The sequence below is a fragment of the Daphnia pulex genome, chromosome 4, assembly GCF_021134715.1.
Source record: "Daphnia pulex isolate KAP4 chromosome 4, ASM2113471v1".
Taxonomy (NCBI): domain Eukaryota; kingdom Metazoa; phylum Arthropoda; class Branchiopoda; order Diplostraca; family Daphniidae; genus Daphnia; species Daphnia pulex.
Window position 1 is genome coordinate 6,679,685 of NC_060020.1, and position 26,169 is coordinate 6,705,853.

At 40.2% G+C, this 26,169-nt stretch overlaps 6 protein-coding genes and 1 long non-coding RNA gene across 17 annotated transcripts in view; 6 read left to right on the forward strand and 1 right to left on the reverse strand.

Moving 5' to 3' along the window:
• The window catches only part of LOC124191908 (regulating synaptic membrane exocytosis protein 2-like), a 29,253-nt gene extending 25,789 nt beyond the window's left edge, over nucleotides 1-3,464 (forward strand). For all 6 annotated transcript variants that reach the window (XM_046584949.1, XM_046584947.1, XM_046584946.1 and 3 more), the window contains 3 exons: nucleotides 1,301-1,524; nucleotides 1,602-1,741; nucleotides 1,798-3,464. In XM_046584949.1, coding sequence (XP_046440905.1) covers nucleotides 1,301-1,524; nucleotides 1,602-1,741; nucleotides 1,798-2,070 — 637 coding nt within the window. In that variant the 3' untranslated portion in view covers nucleotides 2,071-3,464. The remainder of the gene's footprint in view (nucleotides 1-1,300; nucleotides 1,525-1,601; nucleotides 1,742-1,797) is intronic.
• Nucleotides 3,465-4,491: 1,027 nt separating this feature from the next.
• Nucleotides 4,492-7,151, forward strand: LOC124193145 (MFS-type transporter SLC18B1-like). The gene is made up of 12 exons (XM_046586822.1): nucleotides 4,492-4,863; nucleotides 4,959-4,992; nucleotides 5,056-5,117; nucleotides 5,188-5,261; nucleotides 5,324-5,422; nucleotides 5,486-5,534; nucleotides 5,740-5,920; nucleotides 5,988-6,294; nucleotides 6,357-6,452; nucleotides 6,523-6,599; nucleotides 6,669-6,760; nucleotides 6,836-7,151. Exons 1-12 carry the CDS (start codon nucleotides 4,741-4,743, stop codon nucleotides 7,058-7,060), a joined length of 1,419 nt encoding a protein of 472 aa, XP_046442778.1. The 5' UTR covers nucleotides 4,492-4,740; the 3' UTR covers nucleotides 7,061-7,151.
• A 693-nt stretch (nucleotides 7,152-7,844) lies between these two features.
• On the forward strand, nucleotides 7,845-9,954 carry LOC124193146 (probable chitinase 10). The gene is made up of 8 exons (XM_046586823.1): nucleotides 7,845-8,040; nucleotides 8,121-8,419; nucleotides 8,499-8,724; nucleotides 8,793-8,901; nucleotides 8,981-9,361; nucleotides 9,432-9,505; nucleotides 9,573-9,707; nucleotides 9,777-9,954. The coding sequence occupies exons 1-8, from the start codon at nucleotides 7,932-7,934 to the stop codon at nucleotides 9,812-9,814; spliced, it is 1,371 nt and encodes a 456-aa protein (XP_046442779.1). The 5' UTR covers nucleotides 7,845-7,931; the 3' UTR covers nucleotides 9,815-9,954.
• Nucleotides 9,955-10,387: 433 nt separating this feature from the next.
• Nucleotides 10,388-15,508, forward strand: LOC124193144 (rab GTPase-activating protein 1-like). 4 transcript variants are annotated; one of them, XM_046586818.1, is made up of 15 exons: nucleotides 10,388-10,601; nucleotides 10,668-10,926; nucleotides 10,986-11,062; nucleotides 11,135-11,253; nucleotides 11,321-12,023; nucleotides 12,093-12,314; nucleotides 12,370-12,529; nucleotides 12,601-12,971; nucleotides 13,032-13,074; nucleotides 13,167-13,231; nucleotides 13,620-13,838; nucleotides 14,014-14,208; nucleotides 14,269-14,526; nucleotides 14,594-14,911; nucleotides 14,973-15,508. In XM_046586818.1, the coding sequence occupies exons 2-15, from the start codon at nucleotides 10,683-10,685 to the stop codon at nucleotides 15,249-15,251; spliced, it is 3,273 nt and encodes a 1,090-aa protein (XP_046442774.1). In that variant the 5' UTR covers nucleotides 10,388-10,601; nucleotides 10,668-10,682; the 3' UTR covers nucleotides 15,252-15,508. The 4 variants fall into 4 exon arrangements, with proteins under 4 accessions (XP_046442774.1, XP_046442775.1, XP_046442776.1 ...); XM_046586819.1 differs by having other exon boundaries at nucleotides 10,479-10,601; nucleotides 10,989-11,062; XM_046586820.1 differs by having other exon boundaries at nucleotides 10,479-10,601; nucleotides 10,668-10,923.
• Nucleotides 15,509-15,827: 319 nt separating this feature from the next.
• LOC124193147 lies at nucleotides 15,828-18,969 on the reverse strand. 2 transcript variants are annotated; one of them, XM_046586825.1, is made up of 3 exons: nucleotides 18,726-18,969; nucleotides 17,302-17,488; nucleotides 15,828-16,133 (listed from the first exon to the last, which is right to left on the reverse strand). In XM_046586825.1, the coding sequence occupies exons 2-3, from the start codon at nucleotides 17,476-17,478 to the stop codon at nucleotides 15,837-15,839; spliced, it is 474 nt and encodes a 157-aa protein (XP_046442781.1). In that variant the 5' UTR covers nucleotides 17,479-17,488; nucleotides 18,726-18,969; the 3' UTR covers nucleotides 15,828-15,836. The 2 variants fall into 2 exon arrangements, with proteins under 2 accessions (XP_046442781.1, XP_046442782.1); XM_046586826.1 differs by lacking the exon at nucleotides 18,726-18,969 and adding an exon at nucleotides 17,578-18,104.
• LOC124193148 lies at nucleotides 16,158-22,301 on the forward strand. Its single transcript, XR_006874105.1, has 2 exons — nucleotides 16,158-16,308; nucleotides 21,761-22,301. It is a non-coding gene; the product is annotated as an uncharacterized LOC124193148 (long non-coding RNA).
• Nucleotides 22,302-22,923: 622 nt separating this feature from the next.
• On the forward strand, nucleotides 22,924-26,151 carry LOC124193154 (transcription factor E2F1-like). Of its 2 annotated transcripts, none has more exons than XM_046586832.1 (7): nucleotides 22,924-23,274; nucleotides 23,521-23,659; nucleotides 23,730-23,914; nucleotides 23,993-24,155; nucleotides 24,233-24,562; nucleotides 24,623-24,753; nucleotides 24,823-26,151. In XM_046586832.1, the coding sequence occupies exons 2-7, from the start codon at nucleotides 23,533-23,535 to the stop codon at nucleotides 25,243-25,245; spliced, it is 1,359 nt and encodes a 452-aa protein (XP_046442788.1). In that variant the 5' UTR covers nucleotides 22,924-23,274; nucleotides 23,521-23,532; the 3' UTR covers nucleotides 25,246-26,151. The 2 variants fall into 2 exon arrangements, with proteins under 2 accessions (XP_046442788.1, XP_046442789.1); XM_046586833.1 differs by lacking the exon at nucleotides 22,924-23,274 and adding an exon at nucleotides 23,308-23,441.
• Nucleotides 26,152-26,169: the final 18 nt, after the last annotated feature.

A 26,169-nucleotide genomic window follows, 5' to 3' on the forward strand; every position in this document is an offset into this window, starting at 1 on the left:
GGGAAACTAAACGTTAAATATACTCAAAGGGGGGGGGGGGGGAGGGACTGGAAAGGGCCAAAGAAGACTAATAGTTCGGTCACGGCCGTTGACTGGGAGTATGACCGCAAATTCATCAAGAACTTCTAAAGTCATTCGCCCAAAGTTTTCAATTCCTTTTTCAGACCCAACATTTATTTTCTATCCTTTTTTTTTTTCGTTTGATCTTATTTTCTTGTTTGCGCTCTGACGGGGTAGTACGTGCTACACACCCTACAGGAAACAAGTTCAATGGATACCCAACCCCGTGAGGTTTCTGACCTCCTGAAAACGATCCTGAAGGCTCTCTCCCAACTACGTTTTGCCTTTCAATCCGTTTTTTTTTTGTATCAAATAACTTAGAGACCCTGGTTATCTACTCACGTTGAATTGTAGCCAACAAGAAAAGAAGAAACAAAAATCGCTCTCTCTCTTTCTGTGTGTAGTTTTACTCTCTAGCAGCCCCGGATGAGCGGACCGCTGTGTGTGTCTGTAAATGTGTCTGTGTGTCTGTGTGTTTGTATGTCTAATGTAGAGGCTATAGTATGTATCTTATCCATGAGCTTCCTCCGTTTCTTTTCTCTTCCGCCTTGTTAACTGTGTGTTTTTTTTATTTCTTCCCCCATCTCTTTTTTTCTGCTCTGGCTTTGGTCGATTTTGGCAACCCGTGTTTTTTTAATTCTCCGCATTCGTTTTTGTTCGTTTTTCTTCTCCGACCTTATTTCTTTTTGGCATGCTGCTTCCATTTGTCTCTTTTTCGTTTCCTTCGCAGTTCTTCTCCAACTGACCGTATTACAGGGTTGTGTGTTGAGAACAACGTTGACATGAAACGTGGATCGCTCCATCTCTCTTGCATTCAAACGGGGGGACGAAATAAACCGGACGACCGAAAATACTTGACAGCCTTACTCAGCAGACTTGCTACTAACCTACTATATGACGACTAATCAACTTACTTTTTTCCCCACATACTACTACTGCTACACTATCCTCCTCTTCCATTATTCTTCTCCTTCCATTCTATCTGTGTCTTCATCCTTTTTCACCGACAGAAACAACTTCGTCTTCTTCTTCTTCTTCTTCTTTTGTGTCCGTCGTCTTAACAAGAATTCAAAGACTAATCGTCTGTCATCTCTTTTTTTTTTCATGTTTGTTTGGTTTGGTATCGGATCGTGTGCCGCCAAAACAAAAAAATCCAAAATCAATTGACGACAAAATAACACCACCATCCATCCTTGCGCATCGATCTCAAATGAAATCGAAACAAAAAATGAAAAAAAAGATGGGTGGGCTTAGCTCGGCTAACGGCCGAAACGGCTGGAAGCGGACCACTGGCCGATTTCGTCGAAGGTTTAGGTCCCGGCCAGCTAGTTGGCCGGCAAGTTTTGGCCGCACCGGCCTTAGGTGATGTCCAACTGGCATTATGTGATCGCAAAGGGCGACTAGAAGTCGAAGTTATCCGGGCGCGCGGTCTCCAAGCCCGCACTGGGTCCAAACTGCTGCCAGGTAAATCAAAAAGAATTGAACAAAACCAACACAAAAACCAACTAATGTCTACTCTTTGAACACAAAAATTTGAATAGCACCATACGTTAAAGTGTACCTGGTGAGCGGTAAACGTTGTCTCGCCAAAGCTAAAACGGCCACGGCTCGACGGACGCTGGATCCGCTTTACCAACAGCAGCTCTCATTCAGCGTTCTCTATCAAGGATGTGTTCTACAGGTAAACAGTTGCACAGTTTTTATTTGGAAACATTTCTAATGACGGTGTCGAAACAGGTGACGGTGTGGGGTGATTACGGACGGATAGAAGGCCGGAAGGTCTTCATGGGTGTGGCTCAAATTTTGCTTGACGATCTGGACTTGTCCAACATTGTGATCGGTTGGTACAAACTGTTTGGCACGGCCTCTTTAGTCAGTTTGCCGCCGCCACAATCCCAACCGCAGCAACAGCAGCAGCAGCAACAACAACAACAACCCCAGCAGCAACAACAGCAACAGCAGCACTTGCCGCGGCGAAGTTCTCAACACAGCCTCGACTCTAACGGTTGAAGATAAATGACGGGACCGGATAGGAAAAACAAAACAAAACAAGAAAATGGGTCTCTGCCATGCCACACAGACACATCCACCATCACCACACGTTATCCATCGTTTCACATCCACAGCAAACACCTTAAAAACCTTGGCGTGTTCAAATGAATGTCGTTACTTCCTCCTCATCCCGCGATTCGATAGTTGTTGCTTTCCTTCCTCGTCCTATACTTTCTCTCTCTTTTTCTTTCTACTCTCATCTTGCCTCCCACACAACTGTCAACTTTTTCTTTGATTAAAAACAGCTCTCCTTCTTAATCTATTAGAGGAAAAAAATCTGAAAAAAACTACTGAAACTAACCACGCCTTACAGGTGGCGAAGCTGTCAAAGCCCTACATCTCTAGTTCTCCTCTTTTCGTCCGATCCCTCGCGTTAAACATCATCTCGTTTTCTCGTCCTTCATTTATAGTCCGACATGGAAGAAAAGAAAAATTCACATAGAAAAAGAAGAAGAAGAAAGTTTCGTTGGATGCGACATTTCCTCTAATGCCATCTCGGCAAAGACAAGTGGACAAAAAAGAAATTGAAGATCATTCCTAATCTGTGTTATTGATTGTGTTGTTCCATCGTTTGACAAAGCCAGTATACTATAAAAAAATTAATTAACCAAGTCTCTAAATATCCCCCTCCATAAAAAATCCTGGAAAAAAAATCCCCCTTATTATTCTGTCCTCCTCCCGTCATCCCCCTGTATCTTTTTTCAAAAAACTAAAATCCTTCCCCCCCCCCAAAAAAAAAATAAATAAAAAACTGTCGGTTGCGTGTTAAATGCATATCTCCCGGTCCTGTGTGGTGTTTGCGAAGACGATTGAGCTCAACGCAGAACGGTTCATCCCCATGGATTCTGCGGCATTATTCCGGAACGGATCTTTATAGAGTCCCGAAAAAAAATCTGTTCTCTGTTTTTGTCTCTTCCTTTTTTCTTTCTGGGATTGGATTCTATTGTTGCGTTCCACGCGTTTTTATTCGTATGATCCGATCAAAAAACTGTGTCGGTTCATCGCTTGACGCGGATCAAATTTTGTTTTTTTTTCTCTCTTATTTTTCTATTTTGATTTCCTCTTCGTGCTCGAATCTTTCATCATCCAATTTTCACATTTCTCTCTCTCTCTCTCTAACTCTTTCGTCCTCCTATCTTCTTCATCCAACCTCCACCATCCTCCTGCCCCCCGCCCCCTTTCATCCTTCAGCTCCTTATATTAAATATAATAAGACTTCAAAGATTTTAAACAAAATTAATAATAATTAACGGTCGTTGGCTGTTTGAACCAACTGATTTATGCCCTTGCTTTATTTGCAATGCGGTTGTGATTTCTCATGTTGTAGTGGACATTACAGAGCATCAAGGTAATTCATTGTGTCATTAATTCCGGACGGCTGTCCTTGTTTTCATGCATCCAACCAGAAATATGACCTCATCCATCTCGATGAGCTCAACATCTCGCCATTTTTTTTTTCTGGAGCTTCCACAGCTCGCTTCATTTGCTGCCCAACACTCTCAAGGTTTAGCTGGTCATACATTCTCAGTTGTTTTGTCATATCCCAGTATCAAGCGATTCTTTAATGGCTTCATTCGAGAGAGGGGGGTATAACAAAAAAACAACAACAAGGGATATCAGTTCAAGGCAACGAAGCGCGTTCTCCTAATGCGGGGAGAATCCAAGAGCGGAAGGAAAGGGAATGGCGCTTTATTAGGATTCCTTTGCAAAATGCCAGCACGCTATACGGCCAATCGATAATATTAATAACGAATAACCTCCGTCGACAGACGATTCTAATGATAAAAGTGACATACCTGTGCTCTACAGTCTGCTGCTGGCTGAGACCCGTAAAAGGTCAACAAGCGAACCACCGAGGCTCTACTAAGCATATGGCCGGGATTCATTATTGCTGGATGCGGCTGGATGTGATTATACACTATTCCAATACCGAATATAGCACACGATGTGCTTTTGTAAACATTCAATACCCCGAAGATGTTGTGTTGGATTTGATAGCGGTAGATTGAATCGTCGATAAGACGTATTTTGATTCCCAGAAAGCTCCTAATTACAGCCAGCAGATAACGTTGAAGTGTGGCCACTTTTCCAGTCGTGAAGCGTTAGTAAAGTGTTTCTGCTTGATTGTGCGAATGCAATCCTTTTCCATCTATTTTATCGGCTTCGCCATCTAGACACGTAATAGATATCTACGTAATGTTATTGTCCTGTTTTCTTGAGTGGAAAAGAAAAAAGAGGGAAAAACTTGGGATTGGGTAAGAAACGGGCAACATATTGTTTTTGCACTTTTCTTTAATCTAATCGCCTTAATTTTACGCCCCCGTGTCTTGAGGGGGGGAGGGCGGATACAATATGTAGGGTGTTGCATTTATGGCTGCCGGTATTTTCCAGTTCCTGCTTGTTGAGTTGGGGCTCCCATTTCCTCGGACCTCGATGGAATTGACGACAGTTCGCTCGTCACTCTGCCCCGAGTCGACAGCTCAAAAAAAACATGGACAAATAAGTTTTCAGTTTTTGTTAATCGTTTTACTGTGTACGACACTTCTGATAGACATCAGAATTTAAAAAAAAACAGACTAGTATATTAGACATAGCTTCGTCTAATTGTAAACATTGCACCTGCCTGAAATGGGCAAGTTTTCGATACCTTCATTAACTAAGCGTCAGTGGGCGACGGCTTTCGTGATTGCTTTTGCCGATTTTTGTTCTGCTGTGTGTATCAGTTTGCAAGCTCCCTTCTACCCGGCTGAGGTAAGACATTTTCATTACATTTTCCTGTGATCATCTATTGAGGTGTGAAGATTTGATTAATTGAATATGCCAATTCTACACGTGGGATTTCCAAGGCTGAAAGGAAAGGAGCAACTGCGTCTCAGTATGGTGGGTTGATTGCATAAACACATTTTTCAATGTTCATTTCAATTAAAAATCATTATTTCAAAGGTTTCGTATTCGGGTGCTACGAGCTGACTGTTTTCTTGACGAGTCCATTATTTGGCAAATACGTAATATTTCAACAGAATTTATATAAATGTCAAAACTTAACAATTGGTTTTTGTTATTGTTGCATCACAGTTGGCCAAGTTAATACCCAAATTTATGCTCAATGGCGGTCTGGTTGTCACTGGCGTCTGTTCAATTTTGTTTGGGTTCGTAACCCCAATTATATCAGTCGCCGATTGAAAACTTAAACCGTTTCTTTTGAATTTAGCGTTCTCGACAAAATTGACGACACGACGGCCTTTATTGGCCTCTCGTTCGCCGTTCGTGTAATCGAAGCTTTAGGTAGCGCTGCATTTTTGACCGCTGCGTAAGTGAACTGCTTCTCTTTCTAATACAGTGAAACAGTTGCTCTACAATTTTATCCGTTTAGATTTGCAATTATTGCAGCCGAATTTCCGTCATCGATTGCAACGACCTTCGTAAGTTTATATTTCTTTGTGTCATTCGAGTGAATATTATGTTTCTGTAGACGTCTAAAGAGAAGCCTAACGATAGCGACGAGCTTTGCTAACGAAATCGTAAAAGAGCTGCTGTTGAGTCTGCTTCAACGAGGCTTCTCTTCACAGTATTAATGTCTCGTGTGTTGGAAAAAAAAACAAATTCGGCGCTTTAAAATGAAAACAGGCATGTCTGGAAACGTTCTTCGGATTGGGATTGATCGTCGGCCCAACTTTGGGAGGATTTCTTTTTCAAATGGGAGGCTACATGTTGCCTTTCACGGTTCTTGGCGTCCTACTCATCGCGGCTGCTTTCTTCACCTATGCTCTTTTACCTGCAGCCGAACATTGTGATTCGCCACAATCAGGTATAGCGCTTATTCTGATTTACTATTATCTGTTTTATATTGTATTCGATCCATGTTGATCCTGCAGGAGGATTATTTCGTATTCTCCGCATCCCGTCAATACTCTTGGCGTCATTTAGCGTTTTTGCCGCCTCAACATCAGTAGGATTTCTTTCGGCTACCTTGGAACCTCATCTTCGCCAGTTTGATCTTATGCCAGTTTCCATGGGTCTCATGTTCGTGATTGAAGGAGGAATTTATGCGATTACCGCTCCTGTCTGGGGCTACTTGTGTGATCGTAAAGTGCAGCCAAAGATTGTCACTTTAATTGGTTCAATTTTTATCGTCGTTGGTTTCCTTTTAATTGGACCCGCACCTTTCTTGCCACTCGACACGTAAGTGAATTTTAAAATCTTATTCAAAACATATTCTGAATTTATATGTTGTTGCTTTGCAGAACTTTGAATTTAGCCATCACAGGTTTGGTCATTATGGGTTTTGGTGTTGGAGCGGAACTTGTTTCCGGTTTCATTTCTGCCCTACAAGAAGCGACGTATGTTTTATTCAATTTTTAGCCTGTGAAATTTAAACGAAAAAACTCATATTTTCAATTATTTGCAAAGATTCCATGGGTTTCCTAACAATTTGTCCACTTATGGATTAGTTTCCGGACTCTGGACATCAACATTTGCTCTTGGAGGTAAAGGCATAAATAAATGGAAACAAAAATTGATTTGATTATTCATAATTAAAAATTTGTTTTGAACAGCCTTTGTCGGCCCGTCACTTGCGGGGATTTTGTTTGACCAAGTCGGCTTTCGCTATTCTACGCTGTTTGTGATTACGACAAATGCTCTATTGGTACCTATTTTATCTTTTGAATGTGTACTCTTTTTTCAAAGCATTTTTACTAACCTTGCCATGATCCGGCCAAAGGGTATTTTGGTGCTGTTCTTTCTTTGTTGTCAGAGACGGCTGTCGCCAGGAATTCTTGCCGTTCCTGAACAATATCAAGCAGCTAATTACAGCACTCTTGCTGGTGAAGATTACGGGCCAGAAGATGAGAGAAGTAATGCGAGGGCGAAGCGAGAAAGTATGGTATCTAGTTTAAAAGATGGAATGGCGAATCCTGAATGGATGACATCTGAGCAATCCATTTAAATACATATTTTATTTAAATAGTTGAATCATATTTGTTTATTTTGGTTGGATTGGAACATTGAAACGTGAAATATAAACACTCTGGCATTGCGAGATTTGTTGTTTGTTTCGAGTTGCACAATCAAATGGAAAGTTGTTGGAAGATGATGAAACGTTTTAATTGTTTGGCTGGATTTGATTATGATAGCGAATCAGGTAAACATTTCAACCAGTTCGTACAGGATAACGGTTTTTTAAATGTCTGATTTCGCCTATCTTAAAAAACAACTACTTATGATGCGCAATATATTATACATGATTTAATTGACTGTATCGAAATACTCAATTAATTAATTCGTATTTTATGGGTAGTATATTGTTGAATTTTATTTCTTACTTTCAGTCGATTGTTCGTATTTTGTTCCTTGAAGGCATTGTTATATAAACGTCCTTGCTTAGTTAAGTTTAGTTGTAAATCGTTATCTTAAACTTTAGATCAATGCTTTTCTTTGTTCGGATGACTTCATGAATTCGACATTTTTCAGCGCAGCATTCCGCATTCCTGATTGACCAAAACGTCATTCCTGTTACAAAAAGCACGCGTTTAACCAGCATTCTTCATTCTTATTTCACAAAGTTTCGAAATTTTTGACAGTGATTGAACAAATATGTGTCACCTTATTTCATTTCATAATCACACCATTACTTTTGGACCGAACGTTTTACTTTATCGGCATGCTCGAAAGATAATCAAATTGAAGCCATATCGGAAACTACATGTTGGGCTTGTATAAAAAGTCGTTCATTCTGTTCCCAATTATAGACATTTCCACTCTGTTAAGTAGACGTACTTACTTTTATAGATTTTTTGTTACGTACAACTTCAGTTAAGATGAAGATAGCCGCCATATTGGCGTTTTCTATGTTAGTTGTCTTGGCGAACGCCCAAGGAAACTACAAAAAAGTTTGCTATTTTGCAAACTGGGCTCGTTATCGTAATGGTAAAGTATAAAATAATTCATTTCGTTTCCATTTTCAGTCAAATGTCTTAACTTTTTTGGGTTTACTTCTATTAAATTAGGTTCTGGAAGTTACTGGGTAGATAAGTTGGACCCGTATGAATGCACCCATTACATCTACGGTTTTGCTGTTCTCAGCAATGTTACCTACGAGATGACAGTTTACGATCCATGGGCAGACATCGATCTCGGTGGTTATGCAACGTTCACCGGTTTAAAGACAAAAAATCCTAGTCTCAAGACATTGATCGCTCTTGGTGGCTGGAACGACTCTGCATTCTCCACTCAATATTCCGAATTGGTGTCCGACCCTGTTAAAATGGCCAACTTCGTGGCAAAAGCGCTTGCTTTTGTTCGCCAGGTAAAGAAATCTATTGAATTATTCCTCATAGTTTTTCTACAAGTAGAACCATAATGAAATGTTATCATTACCATTTCAGTACAACTTTGATGGCCTTGATTTCGACTGGGAATATCCTGGAGACCCAGGAAAACCGGAAGATAAAGAGAACTTTATTACACTTCTCAGGATGCTTCGTGACGCTTTCCAGCCCTACAACTTAATTCTATCCATGGCTCCTTCTTGCAGTAGCGCACGTGCTGCAGTTAGTTACGACATCCCAGCGCTTGGCGAAATTGTTGATTTCGTCAATTTCATGGCATATGGTAATTTTTTCAATCCACTATTTTTTTTAAAAAGACCTATTAATTTAAATGTTTTAATATACCACCAGATGTCCACGGTGCATGGGAAAATTTGACTGATCACCATGCCCCACTTTACCGACGCGATTTTGATGATGATACCACTGACGTTATTATTTCCGAATCAGTCGACTACTGGTTGGTTTTTTTCAATTTTCCATCTCATATTTCTTGCTTCTTTAAAAGGATTCAGAGTAAAAATTGGTTTATCGTTAAGGTTGGCACAAGGTTTTCCTCCTCAAAAGTTGGTTTTCGGATTACCCAGCTATGCTCGATCATGGACATTGGCTGACCCGAACCAACATGGACTCTTAGCTCCAGCCGTCGGTGCTGGTGTTGCAGGACAGTTCACAGGCCTAAAGGGTTTTTATTCCTTTTACGAGATTTGCTTGTTTCAACAACAAGGCATGACAGTTGTCGAAGATCCAACTGGCAAGATGGGCCCATATGGTTACTTGGGCGATATTTGGGCTTCATGGGACAGTATTGACATGGTTGTTGCTAAAGTAAAATATATGATGAGCAAAGGTCTTGGCGGTATTCAGTTCTGGGAACTCAGCTTGGATGACTTCAACGGTCACTGCAATTTGGGCCTAAGGTACAGTTATAATTTTTTAAATTTTTATTATTAATAGTTAGAATAATCATTCGTATGCCCTCGTTTTTAGACCCTTTTCTAAGGCTATTACCGAAACACTTGGAGGAACTTTCCCGACACCTGGACCAACATCACCACCCCCTCGTAACAACTAAACAAAAATAATGTGGTTTTCCAGTTTTAGTTACTTATATCTCATTCTTTCATGCAGCGAGCTGCTCTGCTTCCTCTCAGGGCCAATACTATGCTGATCCTTCTGACTGCGCTAAATATTACCAATGCGTGAACGGAATAATCTATACTTTCTACTGCCAGACCGGACTTGTATTCAACTCCAAGATTAACCGTATGTTTTATCTTATTTTGTTTAGTTATAACTTATACACTTACTAAATTATTATTATTCACATAATAGAATGTGATTGGCCATACAACGTTCCTGGATGCGCTTAAACATTCGTGACTTCGGCCGACTTACGAATATTCATATGCAATAGACCCCCTCCTCCTGTTCTTTCAAATTACTTAGATTCAATAACACAAAAAATTATTTTAGTGAGAAAATAAATTCAAAATCATTGATTCCCTCTGCACACTACAATGTTCTGTTTATTGAACTTCGAAATGAATGATTGTATAATGTTGATGGTTAAGTAAAATGTTGCTGTCTCTGGCCACTTGGTTTGAAGACGAAATTTGAACTTCAACATCGTCTAATTATCTCTACGTTTAACGCTATTAACTTATAACTCGGTCACTGCAGTGCCTATAGGGTTTAAGGTCTCTTTAAAGTTGATTCAGTTGGATTCCGATGTTTGCTGATGCTTGATGAATACTGAGCGTGCTATTTTGGAGGCATTGTTAACATTGGCTGTTGCTTGCAGGGATGAATTATCAGCAATTATTTATAATTGCGTTCAATCCGCAACCGACTATCCACAAAAGAATCAACCGTACATCACACTTTCTTAGAGAAAACGGTAAAGAAAACGGGCAGAAATTTTATTTTGATTGTTGCTATGCAGTTTTTCCGTCACCACCGTCACTACTCACTAGCAAAAAGAAAGTAATAGATTTGCGCCAAGCGCCAACCGTAAAAGAAAAATATAGCAAAAACCGCTTTTAGGTTGCCGAACCGCAAGGGTGGGAGTCGACTATCGGCTGTTTGACATTTGTCAGCTGTTATTCCCATTTGCTCTGAGGATTTGAGATGTTTACTGTTCTGTCCCATTTTTCTTAGGTATTCTCAATTTTTTTAACTTCATATACAGTGTATCATTTTCATGTTTGTTTTACTTTTATAAAGAATATTTGTAGAATTATGGAAGAAGTAGCTACTAGAGAACACTCTTGTGATTCAATTGCCACAAGTGAAGAGTTTGAAGACCTAGGACATAAAAATGCATCTGAATTAAAACCAAATGAGGAAATATTAGTTACACAAGTTGAAGACAATAAAATAAAAAACAAGACATCTCCAGAAATGGAGATTGGAAATAATGGAAATATGGCAGATCTAAAAGAGACCCTCAACGAAGTTCTGAACGAGGAGTCTGAAACCAGTGGTAGTAAGAATAATTCTCCACATGACATTCTTTGTATTACAAATTCTATTTATTTTTAGTAGAACCAGCAAAACTGGAAGACAGTTCTCAAAACTGTGCTTTGTTTAATAGAATTGCATACTTAGGAGCCGCAACTGTAAAAAAAATATAGCTTTATAATAGATTTCATATTCTTGTGTTAAAAATTTCTTCGATTTGATGAGTGTAGGTAAATGCTCCAAGGAGTGAAAATGAAATAGCAAGAAACATGGCCATTATGAGGCAGTCAAGTGGTCAACCTATTCCAATCACTTTATCAATTCCAAATAATTGTGACGGCTCAGTTGTGTGAGTTTTTTAATTTTAGATTTTTTGTGTTAAATAATTGATGATGTTTGGTCTTTATTTTATCAAGGCTTTACGAGGCAGAAAGCAACACTGAAATGGCACGACATCCAATTCATCGCATAATTTTTCTTTCTCTCGGTCCTGCTGGTACGTTAGACTCCAACTGTTTTGCGTTCACCTGCCCTAGAGGAGATTCGGATGAAACAGCTATATTTCAGTGCCACGTTTTTCGTTGCGAAATCATTGAAGCCATTCCAAAAGTCATGTGCAGTTTCAAGCACGCCTTCCGTAAGCCTGAACCTTCTGCCCCTATTTCGACAGAATCATCTACCGCCACCTCACCCACCGAGCTGACCAATCATCGCTTGACCTTTGAATTAACTTTGGAAATCAAAGAAGAGGATACAAAAGGAAACTACAGTCCCGTTCCTAAGGATCGCAATTTCTTTAAAATTCGTGCTGGCATCGAAAAGAAAATCGTCATCACAGTTGTACAGATAAATGACAGTTTAGAACTGCCAATTGAACGTTGCTTTGGGTTGTTAGTTAGTCCTGGACGGCATGTGAAGCATAGTGACATGCACCTTCTAGAAATGGTGTCGATGGGAACTTCAAACACCCCCAACAATCCACAGGAATCACGGAAATCCGCTTACGTAATATCCGGTCATTGGGATCCAAACGAGCCTGTTTTTGGGCTTCTCAATCGGGAGAGTTCTAAAGATATCGGTTCCGTATACATGACGATTGCAGTAGATCTCGTTATTCGGGTAAAGACATCCATATTAGTTCTAAATGTCAGTGTCACTTCATTCATGGTTTTAATCATTTGTTTAAAGGGTATCAGTGAACCGGTCCGTTTCATTATTGAAACACGGACAAAGGTTTTCGGACACAACGAGCGCTTTTGGTACTACAGTCAGAAACAAATGACTTTACAGTTTGCCGTACATGTCACCGAGGTCCGCGATCCTCCTCCAAATTCTTCTACTTACGACCCCGTATATCGAGTGGTGGAAATTTGCAATGAAGGCGAAATTGAGCGCCCTAGCAAAGGACTTGTAAGTAATCAATATTCAAATGACTTCTTCATTGTGATTATTTTGTTGTCAACAGGGAATGGGCATGGCGCTTTCGTTAAATTTAAGCTCAACGCTAAGCACTTTGACTGGCAGCACTTTTGGATCACTTAATTCCCCTACGCCGATTCTCAATGATACCGTCAAAGAAGATGAATTGTCGTCAGATAATGACGAACCTCTTCTAAGTGGATCGGGTATTACTCGCTTGAAGATGTAAAACAAAATTCTCTTCGTTTCTAAACTATTACGCTTTCTGGAAATGCAGGCGAGGTTTCCAAGGATTGCAGTGAACTAGAATTGGCCTCGTGGGCGGAAGTGTTACACATGTGGGGAACTCAGCCGGGCGATACTCGACCCAAACAGTTGAAGCATTTAGTTAGACGTGGAATCCCTGAAGCGTTAAGGGGTGAAGTTTGGCTTCGACTGGCTGATTGTTCCGCTGATACCAGCGTAATGGATGCATATAGAGTATTAATTACGAAAGAATGTAGTGCCGATCCTGTTATCATGCGGGACATTCATCGTACTTTCCCAGCGCATGACTTCTTCAAGGATTCTGGTGGCCTTGGCCAGGAAGCCCTGGCTAAAATATCTCGCGCCTACGCAGTTTACGACCAAGAAGTCGGCTATTGTCAAGTAATGCAGTTTCTCAGTTCTGTATTCTAATCAATTTTCATCTCTGTTTACTACCTACAGGGTTTGAGCTTCTTGGCGGCGTCTCTATTACTACACATGCCAGGTAATTGATATTGGCAAAGACTCACAAAAGAAAAGAAGAAGATTACAAAGAAAACGTTTTATCCTAATTCTCCCTTGAATTTTTGTTTTCAGAGGAGCAAGCCTTCAGCGTGATGGTCAGAGTCATGTTTCATTACGGATTGCGTGATCTCTTCAAGGTAAGGCGACTGATTTGCGTCACGTAGTCATAATAACTGAATCCCATTTCTTTTGTAAATGCCGTTTTTTTAAACATTAACTTTGGAATTACTGTTAAAAAGTATTAATCAAATTGAATTCAAATTCAAAATCAAGTCTGTGATCATGTAGTAGAACTAATCAATGTCATCAATATCTGGGTCTATCTTTCGCTGGCGTTCATCAATTTCGAGAGCCCTGTTTATTATGTGGCGCCTGCTAGGCCTAACCCCTTTTTCTGATGTTTTTACGATGGCGTCATAGTCTCAGCAATAACTTTTTTTTTTCGAATGTGTTGAGAAAGCCGCAAAGCTTGGTCGTCGTTTTATCAGTAGTGAGAAGTGATTGAACGTATTTAACTTATTCCAGGACGGTTTTGAGACGTTACATCTCCGCTTGTATCAACTTGACCGCCTTATTGAAGAGTATCTACCCGATTTGTGGAATCATCTGGTGGAAAACTGTATAGAGAATCACATGTATGCATCTCAGTGGTTCCTTACGCTCTTCACCGCCAAATTCCCGCTCTTTCTCGTCTTTCATATTTTGGATGTCTTCCTATATCAGGGCATGGAGACCATATTTCAAGTAAGTTTCAAAATGAAAGGAAAGGAAAAACATTTTTGAATTTCGGATTCTCTGTTTTCGTTTGTAAACACAAGACATGGTGCCACGCGTCGTGTTCATCAACACACTTGGGCCCGATGATGTGAATGTATCGACAGATGAAAGAATGAATTATTATTGTTGGTTTTTCTTTTAGGTTGCTCTCGGCCTGTTATCCATGGCTAAAAAGGATCTCCTTTCACTTAACTTTGAAGGCATTCTAAAGTACTTTCGCGTTCAATTGCCCAAACGCTATCGGAATGAAGTGGCAGCTCGTCAACTGATGAAGTTGACGTCGTCGTTCAAACTACGAAAACTGAAGAAATACGAAAAAGATTTTGTGGCTATTAAGGTATGTAGATTAAAATTGGCAGATTTAGTTTGTGGTTTTTATGGACTTATCTCACTCCAGGAGCAAGAACAGGCTCGGGAAGATCCAGTTGTTCGTCTTGAACGCGAAAATAAACATTTGCACGAAGCTAATTTGAGGCTCGAACGAGAAAGTGACGATTTGGCTCAAGAATTGATCACTAGCAAAATTGGTCTACGCTCAGAGTTGGACGCAGCCGAAGAAAAAGCTGATTCATACTTCAAGGAATTGCAAACTTTGAGGCGTCTTCAGAAAGAAGTTGAAGAGGATCGTAATCAAATACAAAACGAAACCATCAAGGTAATGAACAAACAAATTTTTACGGTTCTTTTATTTATTAACCACTTTCATAACAATTGACAATCAGGTGAAAGAAATGTTGCAGCGGGAAGTGCAACGTGCGGAAGAAGAAGGCCGGAGGAGTCAGACAATCATTGCCGACTACAAATTGATCTGTTCAAAACTTACACGGCGATTGGAAGGCGAGCAATCTCGAGCAAAAGAAGTTTTTGAAAGATTGCAGTGCAGTCTTTCGGATAGTCCCAACTACTCTGGTCTGCTAGATGATGTAATTAGTCTGATACGTTCAGAACAGTCCAGCCCAGATCTGCAAGAAACTGGAAACTTAGTCTGTGAATTCAAACCTCGTTCTCCCGCTTCAGCACAGTCTCAATTAGAAAATCAGGTATCAAATCATCATGACGTCGTGTTTAGCACACCTTTGTGACATTCGACTTTTGCAATAGGTTCGCCAACTGGAATTGGAATTGGCTCAAACAAAATTGGCCTTGGTTGAAGCTGAATGTCGCAATCAAGATCTGACCCACCAGTTAACTACTATTTCGATGGAAATGCAGTCACAATCACGTAACAGCTGGCTGCAGAAAACGCTGTCTTCAATTAAAGAAGTTACAGCTAAGAAGGATGGCATTCCCGTTGTCACTACGGCAACCGCTTCGTCGACATCACCTTCATCTGCCACCAATGCAACAGGGCGGAAGGATTCGTCTAGCTCGGATAAATAATAATAATAATAATATAAAATAAAAAATATTTTGCCATTCCACTACAAGAGATTACGGTACCGTATCTAGTATAGTATATGAAAATGATTCAAGTGCTATAATTAATTAATAATTAGGTATTCTTCTTTGGTTATTTCCTCTGTCTTTATAAATCCATATCCATCATCGATACGTTTGGTATCGCGTGCCATTCAGAATCCGCTTTGAAACACTTAGATCTTGGTTAAATAAATGAGCAAGTAGCTTTTTGCGACATCGTTTGGTTGTCTCTCAGTAACTAACTGAATTTTGTCTGTATTGAATATTTCTCTTTGTTCAAGGTATGCTGCGCTGCGTTACAATTAGACAAGAGACATAAGTTGATTAGACACATCAATATAATATTATTATTATGTATATGCTACTAGAACAAAAGACGATTGACGTTTACGTTAAGTGGAGTCTCGACAAACCGATGCAGGATGACAATTAAATAGCGAAAAGAAAATGTGACATTGTTGTTTTGTTTTTACTGGGTCCGGCTATTTTCTTAATATTATTGATTTTTTTTTTTGTATTCAAATAATCAGTTTATAATTGTTTTTTTCAGCCCCATCGAAGTGGTTGGCCAGGTGGGCGCAATGATCTTTGGATAGCACGAGCAGATAGACTCATCTCGCTCGACATTCCGGGTAAAGACACCATTTCTTCTTTAGGTCCATTGGATGGCATAGGAATCTTCTTTTGCTGTCGTGGCATCAGCGGATCGAAATCTGGTGACGACAATGGAAGCGAGTGATGAAGATGATTCCGTCTAAGTTGTTCCAGAGTCTTCCAGCGTGTAAAGAGAGATAGAGTTCGCTTGGGTACTTTATAGGTGTCCGCCATCGTCTCCACTTGATCCTTCGTGTCAGAAAGAAGGTGAACAATGTTTTTTTTAAAAGTACATTCCATGTGATTTCGTTCAACTTCGAAAACGCTATTTAGGAACTAATTTGTTCCTCTCATTTCTTAGCTGTCCTACTACAATGGGGAGATTACCACATAGGAGCATCGTTACATACCAATTTCCTCGCAGGTAACTATTTAGTTTCATCAGCCGATATTTCTTAAACTTTAAGTTCGATCTTCTGGTTAACTACAGTAAGGTTTCTTTCTGAGAATAATAGCCATTAGCGATAGATAAGTTAAACAAACGGTAGACCGCTAGGCCTTTAAATGGATTGCACACCTCAGTTGGCACGAGAGTAGCCAAAGAAAGGTCTGTGATGCGTAGTACAAGACACGAGTGTACGTAGAGAGCTTGCGTACGTTAAGAGAGCCCTCGTGGGGGTTCTATCACCCTCTTTGCGTTGGCGTTTGACGGATGCTTGCTTTTATTTCTCAGGGTGGGCGTCTGTATAGTCTAAAAAACAGGTCTTAGTACTTTAGATTCGCCACTCAGCCGTACGTTCACTTGCAGATTTACTATATGCCGTGATGGTCAACTCAGACTGACAATCCTTGTTCCTTTTTTTTTTCGTACCCATAAAAAAGGATAAAAGGAATGTCCACGACCTTAATATGACTATTAGGGTATTGCATATGGCGGGGCAGCCTCGGCCGTCTTTCTGTTACACTATTGCTGACATTTCCAAACGGATGCCAATAACTGAGATGACGCAGCTCGACCATTCTAGAGGGACCTAGGTTTTGTGTTTCTTTCTGTCTGAGCGGGTGTCACCTATCCATTTTCTCTTTCGGCCCTGATGAGTCTCTCTTTTCTGACCAGATGGTTTTTGGTTTCAAACTTATCAGCCCCAAGTTATCGACAGGGAAAATTGAGAGCCGGCCACTCGGAGGCCGCTAAAAGTGTATACGGTCCTTTAGACGGGCGATGCGAGCTTCCGCACGAACGTATGGCGAAACTTGTCACTCAACAGCTGGGCAGACTAAAGTTCCAATGACGTTGTTGTTTTACTCATTTCCACACTATTGATCGTCGACAGTGGAAATTTAGGGCCAATTTGACACCGATAGTAGAAAAATCAATTGCTCTATATTCTTTTGTAGAACGTAAATTTTTTACTACCTGTACGGGTTGGAGTGGGCTGTAGTCATCAGGGTTGATGAGGACCAACTGGTTGGGGCGTAGGTTCCACGGGTCATTGGGCAGCTGGCGTTGTAGTGTCGACGCTATTGTGACGGCGCCCATAAGGGTCACGAAGACTAGTAACGGATGGTAGGATGGCCAGTTGCGGATCTGCATAGTGTCGTTTCTGTTTGAAGTTGGCAAAGGAGAGAGAACGAAAAGGGCGACGTGATAGATGTCATTGTATATAGCTATATAAGGAAGGACGCCTCCCACCTCCCATGTCCGACACACCTGTCGTGAGTTACGTTTTCTTCCAGCGTTTGCGCCGAAAGTTAATCTATAATCTTGATACTACTGAGAGCACGCAGACAAGAGGGTGCCTCCCTGATCAGACAAGCAGAAAGATAAGATATAATAGAGGGATAAAGGGCAATAACATTTCGATTCTGAATACAATTAAAACTGAATAGCAAGTCATAGATTTTGAGAGGAAAGCCAATTTCCCCAAGGAATTCTTCAACTAACGAGACAGTGCTAATTATGATCTACCGGAAAATAATCAGTGAACAGACGTGATTTAGATGTTTAATTAGAGTCCCGACAGAAACTGTTACAAGTTCACATTTTTTATTCGAATCGAAACACTTCTTGTCCATCGACCGTACATCCTTGAAGTAAGACTTAGTGAAGCAACTCGGTGAAAGGAATAAGCTGTTGATGTACATGCGAAAAGGCTATTCGGGATTAAAATCTCTCATTCGTGAAGTTACTACTTCTCTGGAAATAACCTTCTTAAAGCATATGCGCTTCGAAAAAGAACTACTACCCACTAATGTTTTTGCGTGGTAACTTTCAAAAACTTTGAAGACTGTTTGATCTATTTGAAATTGGGAAAAAGATAAAAAGTAAGATCAATCAAAAAGTGACTGTTCCGTCTCTTTTATCGCGCGTCTTTTACGCCTTAAATTTTTTTTTCCTTATTCTATTACTATACTGTAAGGTCAACCAGTCAACCTATATTTTAATTGCGTCATACTTGCCGATATTCTTCTCAATTTTACCCCCCCCCCCTGGACCGTGATGTCAAAACTGACTATGAGCGTCATATGATGGATCGCGTAAGCCTACATCTATTTATGGCCCATGTTGGCCTATCCGGTCAATCATCCGTGCTCCCAATTTCATCGTCAGTTGAGTCGATAACACGAATAGATATATCGGTCCTTTTAATTAAAATTTAGAAACCAAATTCCTAAAAGGAAAATTTTATCAAGTTAAATTAGCAAATAAAGAAGTGGACAAATAGCCTAATGCAACAATATACACCGGAAGTCACGAAGCGCTTAATTTTCCTTTCGTGTTCAAAGAATACTAGATGGAAAAGGAGAAAACAAAATGTTAATGTAAAACATCTGACCTACCTGGAAATAACTTTGTTTGCGTGATGAATAGACGGGACTACGTGATATTTGCAGAAATTCAACACTCGCTGCACATTGCACCCAGTGCAGGAGTTAGACGGCAAATCTGGGAAACACACTTGCAATTTCTAGGGGGGCGGCGCTTAAGCGAAGCGACGAAACGAAAATTGCGAGATTTGTTGTCTATTCTGGCGTCACCTGTTGTTGACTGGATGCCGTGCTGGATGAGATTGAGCTCGTCTGTGCATCATGGCACAAGCTTTAAAGCTGTTCGTCACTCCCTCTGCCCACTCTCTCTTTTTTTCTTCCCCAAACCCTGTTGCTCCTCCTCGTTCTCCTCCCGACCCTCTTCATGTCCCGTCCGGGACTCCCAGAGTAATAGCGGTGAACTAGCCACAAGTAATACAAAACAAAATTGCACTTTGCATTGTCCATTTTGAAATTTGAGAATGCAAACGTATCTTTTTTCGTGTACCCTACCAACATTTATTGATCATTTCAATTGTTTTGTAAAAAGCTGGATCCGGGAACCTCCCGAACCTTTTTTTTAAAAAGAACTGACTAATGATTTTGAGTTCTCCCGTTTGTTTTTATGATTTCTGCAAACAAAAAATTATTTTGGCATCCCTTTTTTTTCCTTTCTCGATAACACGATCCTAAACTTTTTAGTTAGGTGAGTGAGATCAAAACTCGTTGCTTTTTTACGGCATATCTTGAGGCGCTTGAAAACATCTTTTGTTTTAGCGCAAACGTCATTCTTCTTGTTACGCAAAAATAGTAAACCAATCGTGCTCAGATAGTTCTTCGGGATTGTGCAGCCCACCTATCAAATGTCGCTGGGTTAATTAGTAGGTCTAGGTTTATCAGGGAAAGGTTCAGCGACTCTTTGTACAGTAGTATGTATTGTATGTTGTACAACTATACACCGTGCAAGGTCTACGCAGTGTAGTCTACGTCATATCATCTTCATGGTTCTAATTAAAAAGAATAAAAAGAGTAAGAGCGCAAAAGGCACGAGAAGCAAATTCTGTATGCCAATAACTAATTGCAATAATCCGTTTATGTTTACTACGTGCCATAAGGATGATTGGTGTATATACCTCTATAAGAATTCGGTAGTGCGGCTTGTTATACTTAGGAATGAAAATGTTTCGCTTTGTCCTTATATATTAGTGATGCCCTTTTTATCCTTACTTTTCTATTCTTGTCGCTCATTAATCATGATTTCAATTACGTCATGATCGGATAGACAATGGATTGACATGTACCCTATTCAAAATTGAAAGTGCGCTAGAAACCGGCGAAGAAAATCCTTGGAAAATGTAAGAGCATCTCGCTGTAATAGTATGTCACTTGTATACGGAGCTGAATGTTTCATTAACGATTTTCCCCCCTTCTTTACTTGCAAAATGCAAATGTCTTCCATCCGTAGCCTCCGGCTCGGATCACATCCGCTATTCTGATCGAGATTTTCAGAATTTCAAATCCCTACTTTGAATTTTGTTTCCTAAAGTGAATTGAAATATTTTCACCGTACATCGCTTTTGCCTGTAGCTTCTAAAAGGATCAGTGGCTTTTATTTTGAATAAAATGTTTTTTTTAACTTGAATAAAAAAAAGCTTGATGCATAGAACAATATGGCCTTTTAGTCCTCCCGCGTGGGTGGATTCAGATATTTGCTGGGCTCAATCAAGCGCGTAACGAACATGTCGCAATTTCCAATAAGCCTGGCTCTTTGGTGGGTTGTACCCGGTCCAAACGTATATAATGATCATTTTGATTTTCTCAAGATCTTCCCTTCATTCCGTTTATGTCTTTCGCCGTTATGTGACTGAATAATGAATAGAACGTCTCCAGCGACAACCAACAGACATGTTTATTCGTCGAGTCGAAAGGTTGGCCGTGCGTGGTCATTCCAATGATCAGATCCCCATCTCCTAATCGATTGGTTTGGTGATGTTGTGCACTTGGAATGCACTCGATTCTGCTGGTTGTTTCAGTCAAAAGACTACTACATACCAAGTTCGAATCTCTTGAACCTTATTACCAGCGTACGTCATGGCGACCCGAGTGGGGCGAGGTCTTCATTAGTTCCTCATTTCCTCCATTTCCGACTCCGTCTTCCACCAGATTGAGTTTGCCGACCAATCGGCACCTTCTGGCCTTTCGATCTTATTTGCCGCTATGTTGTACAGCGCGTTTACGCTCAACAACATGTCGTGCAGAAAGATGTCAATTTGCTGGACGTCTGAAGCCGTCTGCTCGTTTTGCTCCCCACACCCTTTTAGTGTCGGTCCGTTTTATATTCCTTCCCCCCTGTTTCTATTGTCGGCCATAAGAAATATTCTGCAACTGAATTCCACCACAACCGACGAACTATGGTTTCTGTCAACCAATAAATAAGCGAAGCCAAATCCGATAATCCTTCCTGACCTTTTCACGGTTTGCAATGCCACGGTCGTCATTGTGACGAGTGAGCACAGCAGAGTACAGAGTTGCAGACCGCAAATTGTGCGGAGGTTGTTTTTTATGTCCTTCCCTGATGGGCAATTCGTCCGTTGGCAATTCAATTAGTACCAGATCGATGTTGAAGAGATAAACAGGCGCATAGAAAAGTGGATCTGGATATAATCACTTAATTCAGATCGATAGTCCTAGCGAGAAACTTCCGCTTCAAACTTGTCTCCCTTTCTCGTAAATAATATCTTCTCCCAGTTTGAGTTATATTTAGTATATGTAGGCCTATACCTTTTCGACTCGGAATATCGGTGAATGACCTCATTCGGAATAGAGGAAAGCCCATTTTGTTATCATCGACGTTAGTCAGCATCCGTAAAATAATGTTTAGACTGTCGAGATTTGTTTCCTCAAAATGGGAACCAACGATAGGTCAGTTTGTTTATTTGTTTTCTCTGTTTTGAGAATATAGATTTTTGTTACGTCGTGAATTTATAGCTTAGAAATATACATATTTTCAGTTGAAATACAAATCTTTTCTACTGGATTCCAAAATAACTGACTGCTTAATCATATAGCACCATGGTGTGCGTGGAACGTGACGTCACGCAGTGTCGTCAGCTAAAACTTTTCATGGATTACGTGATAACCAAATCTTCTTCCTGCAATATTGAACATTTTGTTTGTTGTTGTTTTATGGAACTGTCTTCGTCCAACCTTCTACCCCATCACAATTATTAGCGTGTATATTCGTTTACTATAAAATATGTAGACCCAACTTGTGTACCCTGGGAGTTACATCAAATTGGCTAACGCGATTCGATCGTTATCTCGTGCGCGTCGGTGCCTGCTTATTTCTTCACGTCCGGTTTCCGGAATCTAATTTACCCAAACCAACTCTGTCTACTTTCTGTGTATAATTTGAATTATGTCATGTTTCAATTATTTTTCTTATTACGCAGAAATGCAACATCGTCATCCCCTATCTACCTGCTATATATTTCTGTTTGCTCAGTCTCTGTATTATTTTTTACAGCATTTGATATTCTTATCTTCTGTGCTCTCATAACCCAGGTAAATTGAGGTGAAGAATACAGGAATGTATTGATTTGTTCTATATATTTGTATTCAAAGAACCTTACTAACGCAACATATGTGCACCTACAGGCTACAACCGTTTTGTTGGTTATCTGTCGAGTTCGAAAAGGGGGATTCATATCTAACGGCCGCTAGCGGCTAGCCGCCCAGTCCCCCTAGCCGCGTAAGTAAATCGAAGCAAACGCCACCTGGAATGTTTACATTGAACTACCAGTGAGAAACGCGTGAGTCGAGGAAAAAAAAACAAAACAAAAACGCATAAACTGTTTCGGCATTTTCTGTAGGGACAATGATAATCAAACACATTTAACAATATGATATCAGTAAAAGAATTTAATGAACAGCTATTTTTTTGCTCATAAATTCTTGATTCAAACGAAATTCCGAAGAATGTATTCCACCGGTTACAGTGACGTCACAAAGGCGGGAGAATTCAGTTTCGCGCCATTCAGTGTTGATAGTTAAGATACTGAAATGCGTGATATGAACCATAAAAAGTAATTTTTTTCATGTCAGATTATTCATTTGAAAAAAGTTATATTGGACTTGCTAAGAATTTGTCTTCAATCGATGAATATTCCCTACAAAACCTTTCCCGCCAAAAGGTGACACAGGCAAACATTTTCAAATCTGCCTTCGGGCGAGTAGATGGCGGGGTTTGTTGGAGGGGGGAGAAAGAATTTTCCACTCCTCGATCCCTTTTCTTCGAGCTACCCCTCCTGGGTTTATTAATTTTTTTTTTCAAGTAAAGAATAAGTGAATTTCATTCGAAGCTTTGTCGTCCATTGTTTCATAACCGAAGTATTTAAATACCGACTTAAAAACCCGTCCCAACCAAAACTGCCTACAGTTTGTCAGGCCAGAGAAATTCCGTTTTGGCAAAAAAAATCGACTTGTGGGGGGGCTTCGCTTTACGACTGTAAGCGTTGTCTTAACCATTGTTCTATCAACGATCTGGATATGAGACTTGTGCTGAACTCTTGACAGAATTTAAGTAAGTTACGTTTTAACTGTGCACGTTAACAACTATCGTGAAATTATGGAATCGATGAGGTGGCTGGGCCATCCTCGTGCTCGTGGCTCGTTCAGCCGGGTGGCTGTGTGAGTTAAGTTTGCGGCCATTACCCAAGAGCACATTACGATTAAAGAAATTTTTGAAATGTATATTAAATCAGTTACTGGTGTTGTTGATAAATCTGTGCTTAGTTATTAACACACTTCAACTGTTTAATCTATAAAGAAGCTGTAATGAATGGATGTTAAAATGCCAAGGAAAACACCTCACAAGTCACAGATCAAGAATGGTAGACCATCACTTGAAACTATTGAATATGGACATAGTCCTGGTGGACTTGCATCAACACAGTTCTTATCTGGAGGTAAATCATTAAGTGTAACCTTCATTCTTGTTGATTCAGAAATTTTTCATACTTGACATTTGCTAAACAGGTCTGGGTAGCCTGCCAAAGAAGATCAAGGTGGAAGACAAGCGAGCCCTGTCTACACCACAATCTGCACCTAATTCATCTAAAATGTGTGCTCCAAAAATTGGCACATTGGAAAACAATACTACCACTCCCACTCTACCTCAAGGGGCTGCAGCAGAACGGCAGCATCATTTGCAAAAGAAAGATGTATGTCAACTCAACTACTTCCTCTAATGAGTTTTATCTCTGAGCAGATTTGAAACATGTCAACATTTTCTTTGATAGGTTCGCAGACGTCTGGACATGGAGCTAGCCCCTGATACACAATCACCCCTGCCTACCAGTACCACTTCTGATGGGTTCAAAACTCCAAAAGCAAAGCGTGCCAGGACTAAATCAGCTGCTGTTACTGTGCCTACATTGTCATTCAGTCCTTCACCTCAGAGAAGTATGGAGTTTAGAGAAATTACATTCCTTTACATCTTTACTTATCAAGTGTTTTTTTGTTTTTAAATATATTTCAAGATCGAAGTAGTGCTGTAGATAGAAGCAGATTTGATTCTTCATTGGGCTTATTGACCAAGCGTTTCTTGGGTCTTCTCCAAAGTGCTGAAAATGGAATCCTAGATTTGAACCTGGCATCTGTGACACTTGCTGTTCAAAAGAGACGTATTTATGACATCACAAATGTTTTGGAGGGCATTGGACTCCTGAAGAAAATTTCCAAGAACAACATCCAGTGGAAAGGCTCAGACTCTCCCGCAGATTCGGCCGAGTCTCAGCGAGGTCTAAACCAAGATTTGGCTGACTTAGAAGCCAAGGAAAATCAACTTGATGAGTTGATTTCTTCCACTGGTAAAGTAGTAAAATTGTATGCATTTCACAGATTGTTTAATAGTTTTATTTTACTTATAGAGAGCCAACTTCGGAGTTTAAGTGAAGAAAAAAGATACGCTTATGTCACGTACGGTGATCTAAAATCTATTGCAGAATACAGAGACAATACTGTGATGGCAGTCAGAGCACCTCCTGAAACCAAATTACAAGTATTATATAAAATTATTTAATTTCTCTTTATATTTAAATTTTGACCCATATTTTGTTTTTCTTTTCAGGTACCTCATCCTTCTGAAGGATACCAAATCCACATGAAGAGCGAAAAAAGTGAAATTGAAGTTCTTCTCTGTCCCGAAGATGAATCCTCCTCGTCTTCATCCTCATCTCCATCTTCAAAAGAATCCAGTGGATTTCCTAGCCCGGTTACAAACGGAGCGATGAGAGCCCGGTCACATCGATCTAATAGAAGCGGTCAATTTATGCCCCAGTTCAGTGATGACGAAGATCAAGGTTTGTTACTGGAAACAATGGACCAAAACCAGCAGTCGGGTTGTGAATCTGGACTCGACATTTCCTCAGTTACAATCCCCACCGCTAATGAGCCGTTTCTTTGCTTGGAACCGCCTATTGACGAATCGGCTTATATGTTCTCAATGGACGACGCCGAGGGCATTTCCAATCTATTTGATTTTTCATTTTAGAAACCTAGATTCACCTATTACTATAGAAATTGCACCTACTATAATATTGATAAACCACATGGAGTTTGTTTGGGGTAGGGTTACGAGAATTTCATTAACGTGTTGTATTATGATCACTCTCATACTCCTTCTCTCCTGTGGTTTTTTTTTTGTTGTTTTTTTTTTTTTTAAACTTAAAGCTCTTAATATTCAGATATGCGCAAATCAGTCAGTATTTTTCCATCGTTTTTATCCTAGAGAGCTGATACGCGTTTGCCATCCATTGTTTACCTTTTCCCAGCTCATTTCCTACTCATAATTCACCATCACTAAAATTATTTTAAAAACACAAAAGCCCAAGAAGGTAACGGGCATTAAAGGCCTTAGGTCAATCGACTTTTGGCGACTATTTTAGTTTGTTGGTTGAGTAGAAGGCTATATACATGAGTGCAAGAGATCCTTCGATTTTTTCCTCTTTTCTCCCCTCCTAACATACTCCTTTAAATATTGCAAGAAAACTTGCAAAATCATTTGGGTATGTTAATGTTTCCTTCATGCGTGTGTTTTATACTTCGTTGCCGATAAGCCCCATGCGTATTGATGTCGCAGGATCGCCTCCTCCACCCGGAATAAGGTATTTGTAGCCACCCCTATTTTCACCTAGATTTTAAGTTTTGTTCAGTTGAACTGCCATTTTGTGCCGATGATTTTCCTCCGTGATGATTACCACGGAGCTGTGTATGTGACTGTGTGAACATGTATGTGTGTCTCCGTGAGCTGAATATTTCCCGCTGCGTTTGAACGTGTCGGACTTGATAACGCTTTCACGTTTTCCCCGTGTTTCGGCTCAAGTGAATAATTCTTTTCCCCCCCAATTGCTATCTCCCTTTTTCCCTTAATTTTGTGGAATACAGTTTTACACTTGAACAACGCTGGTTGTTACGA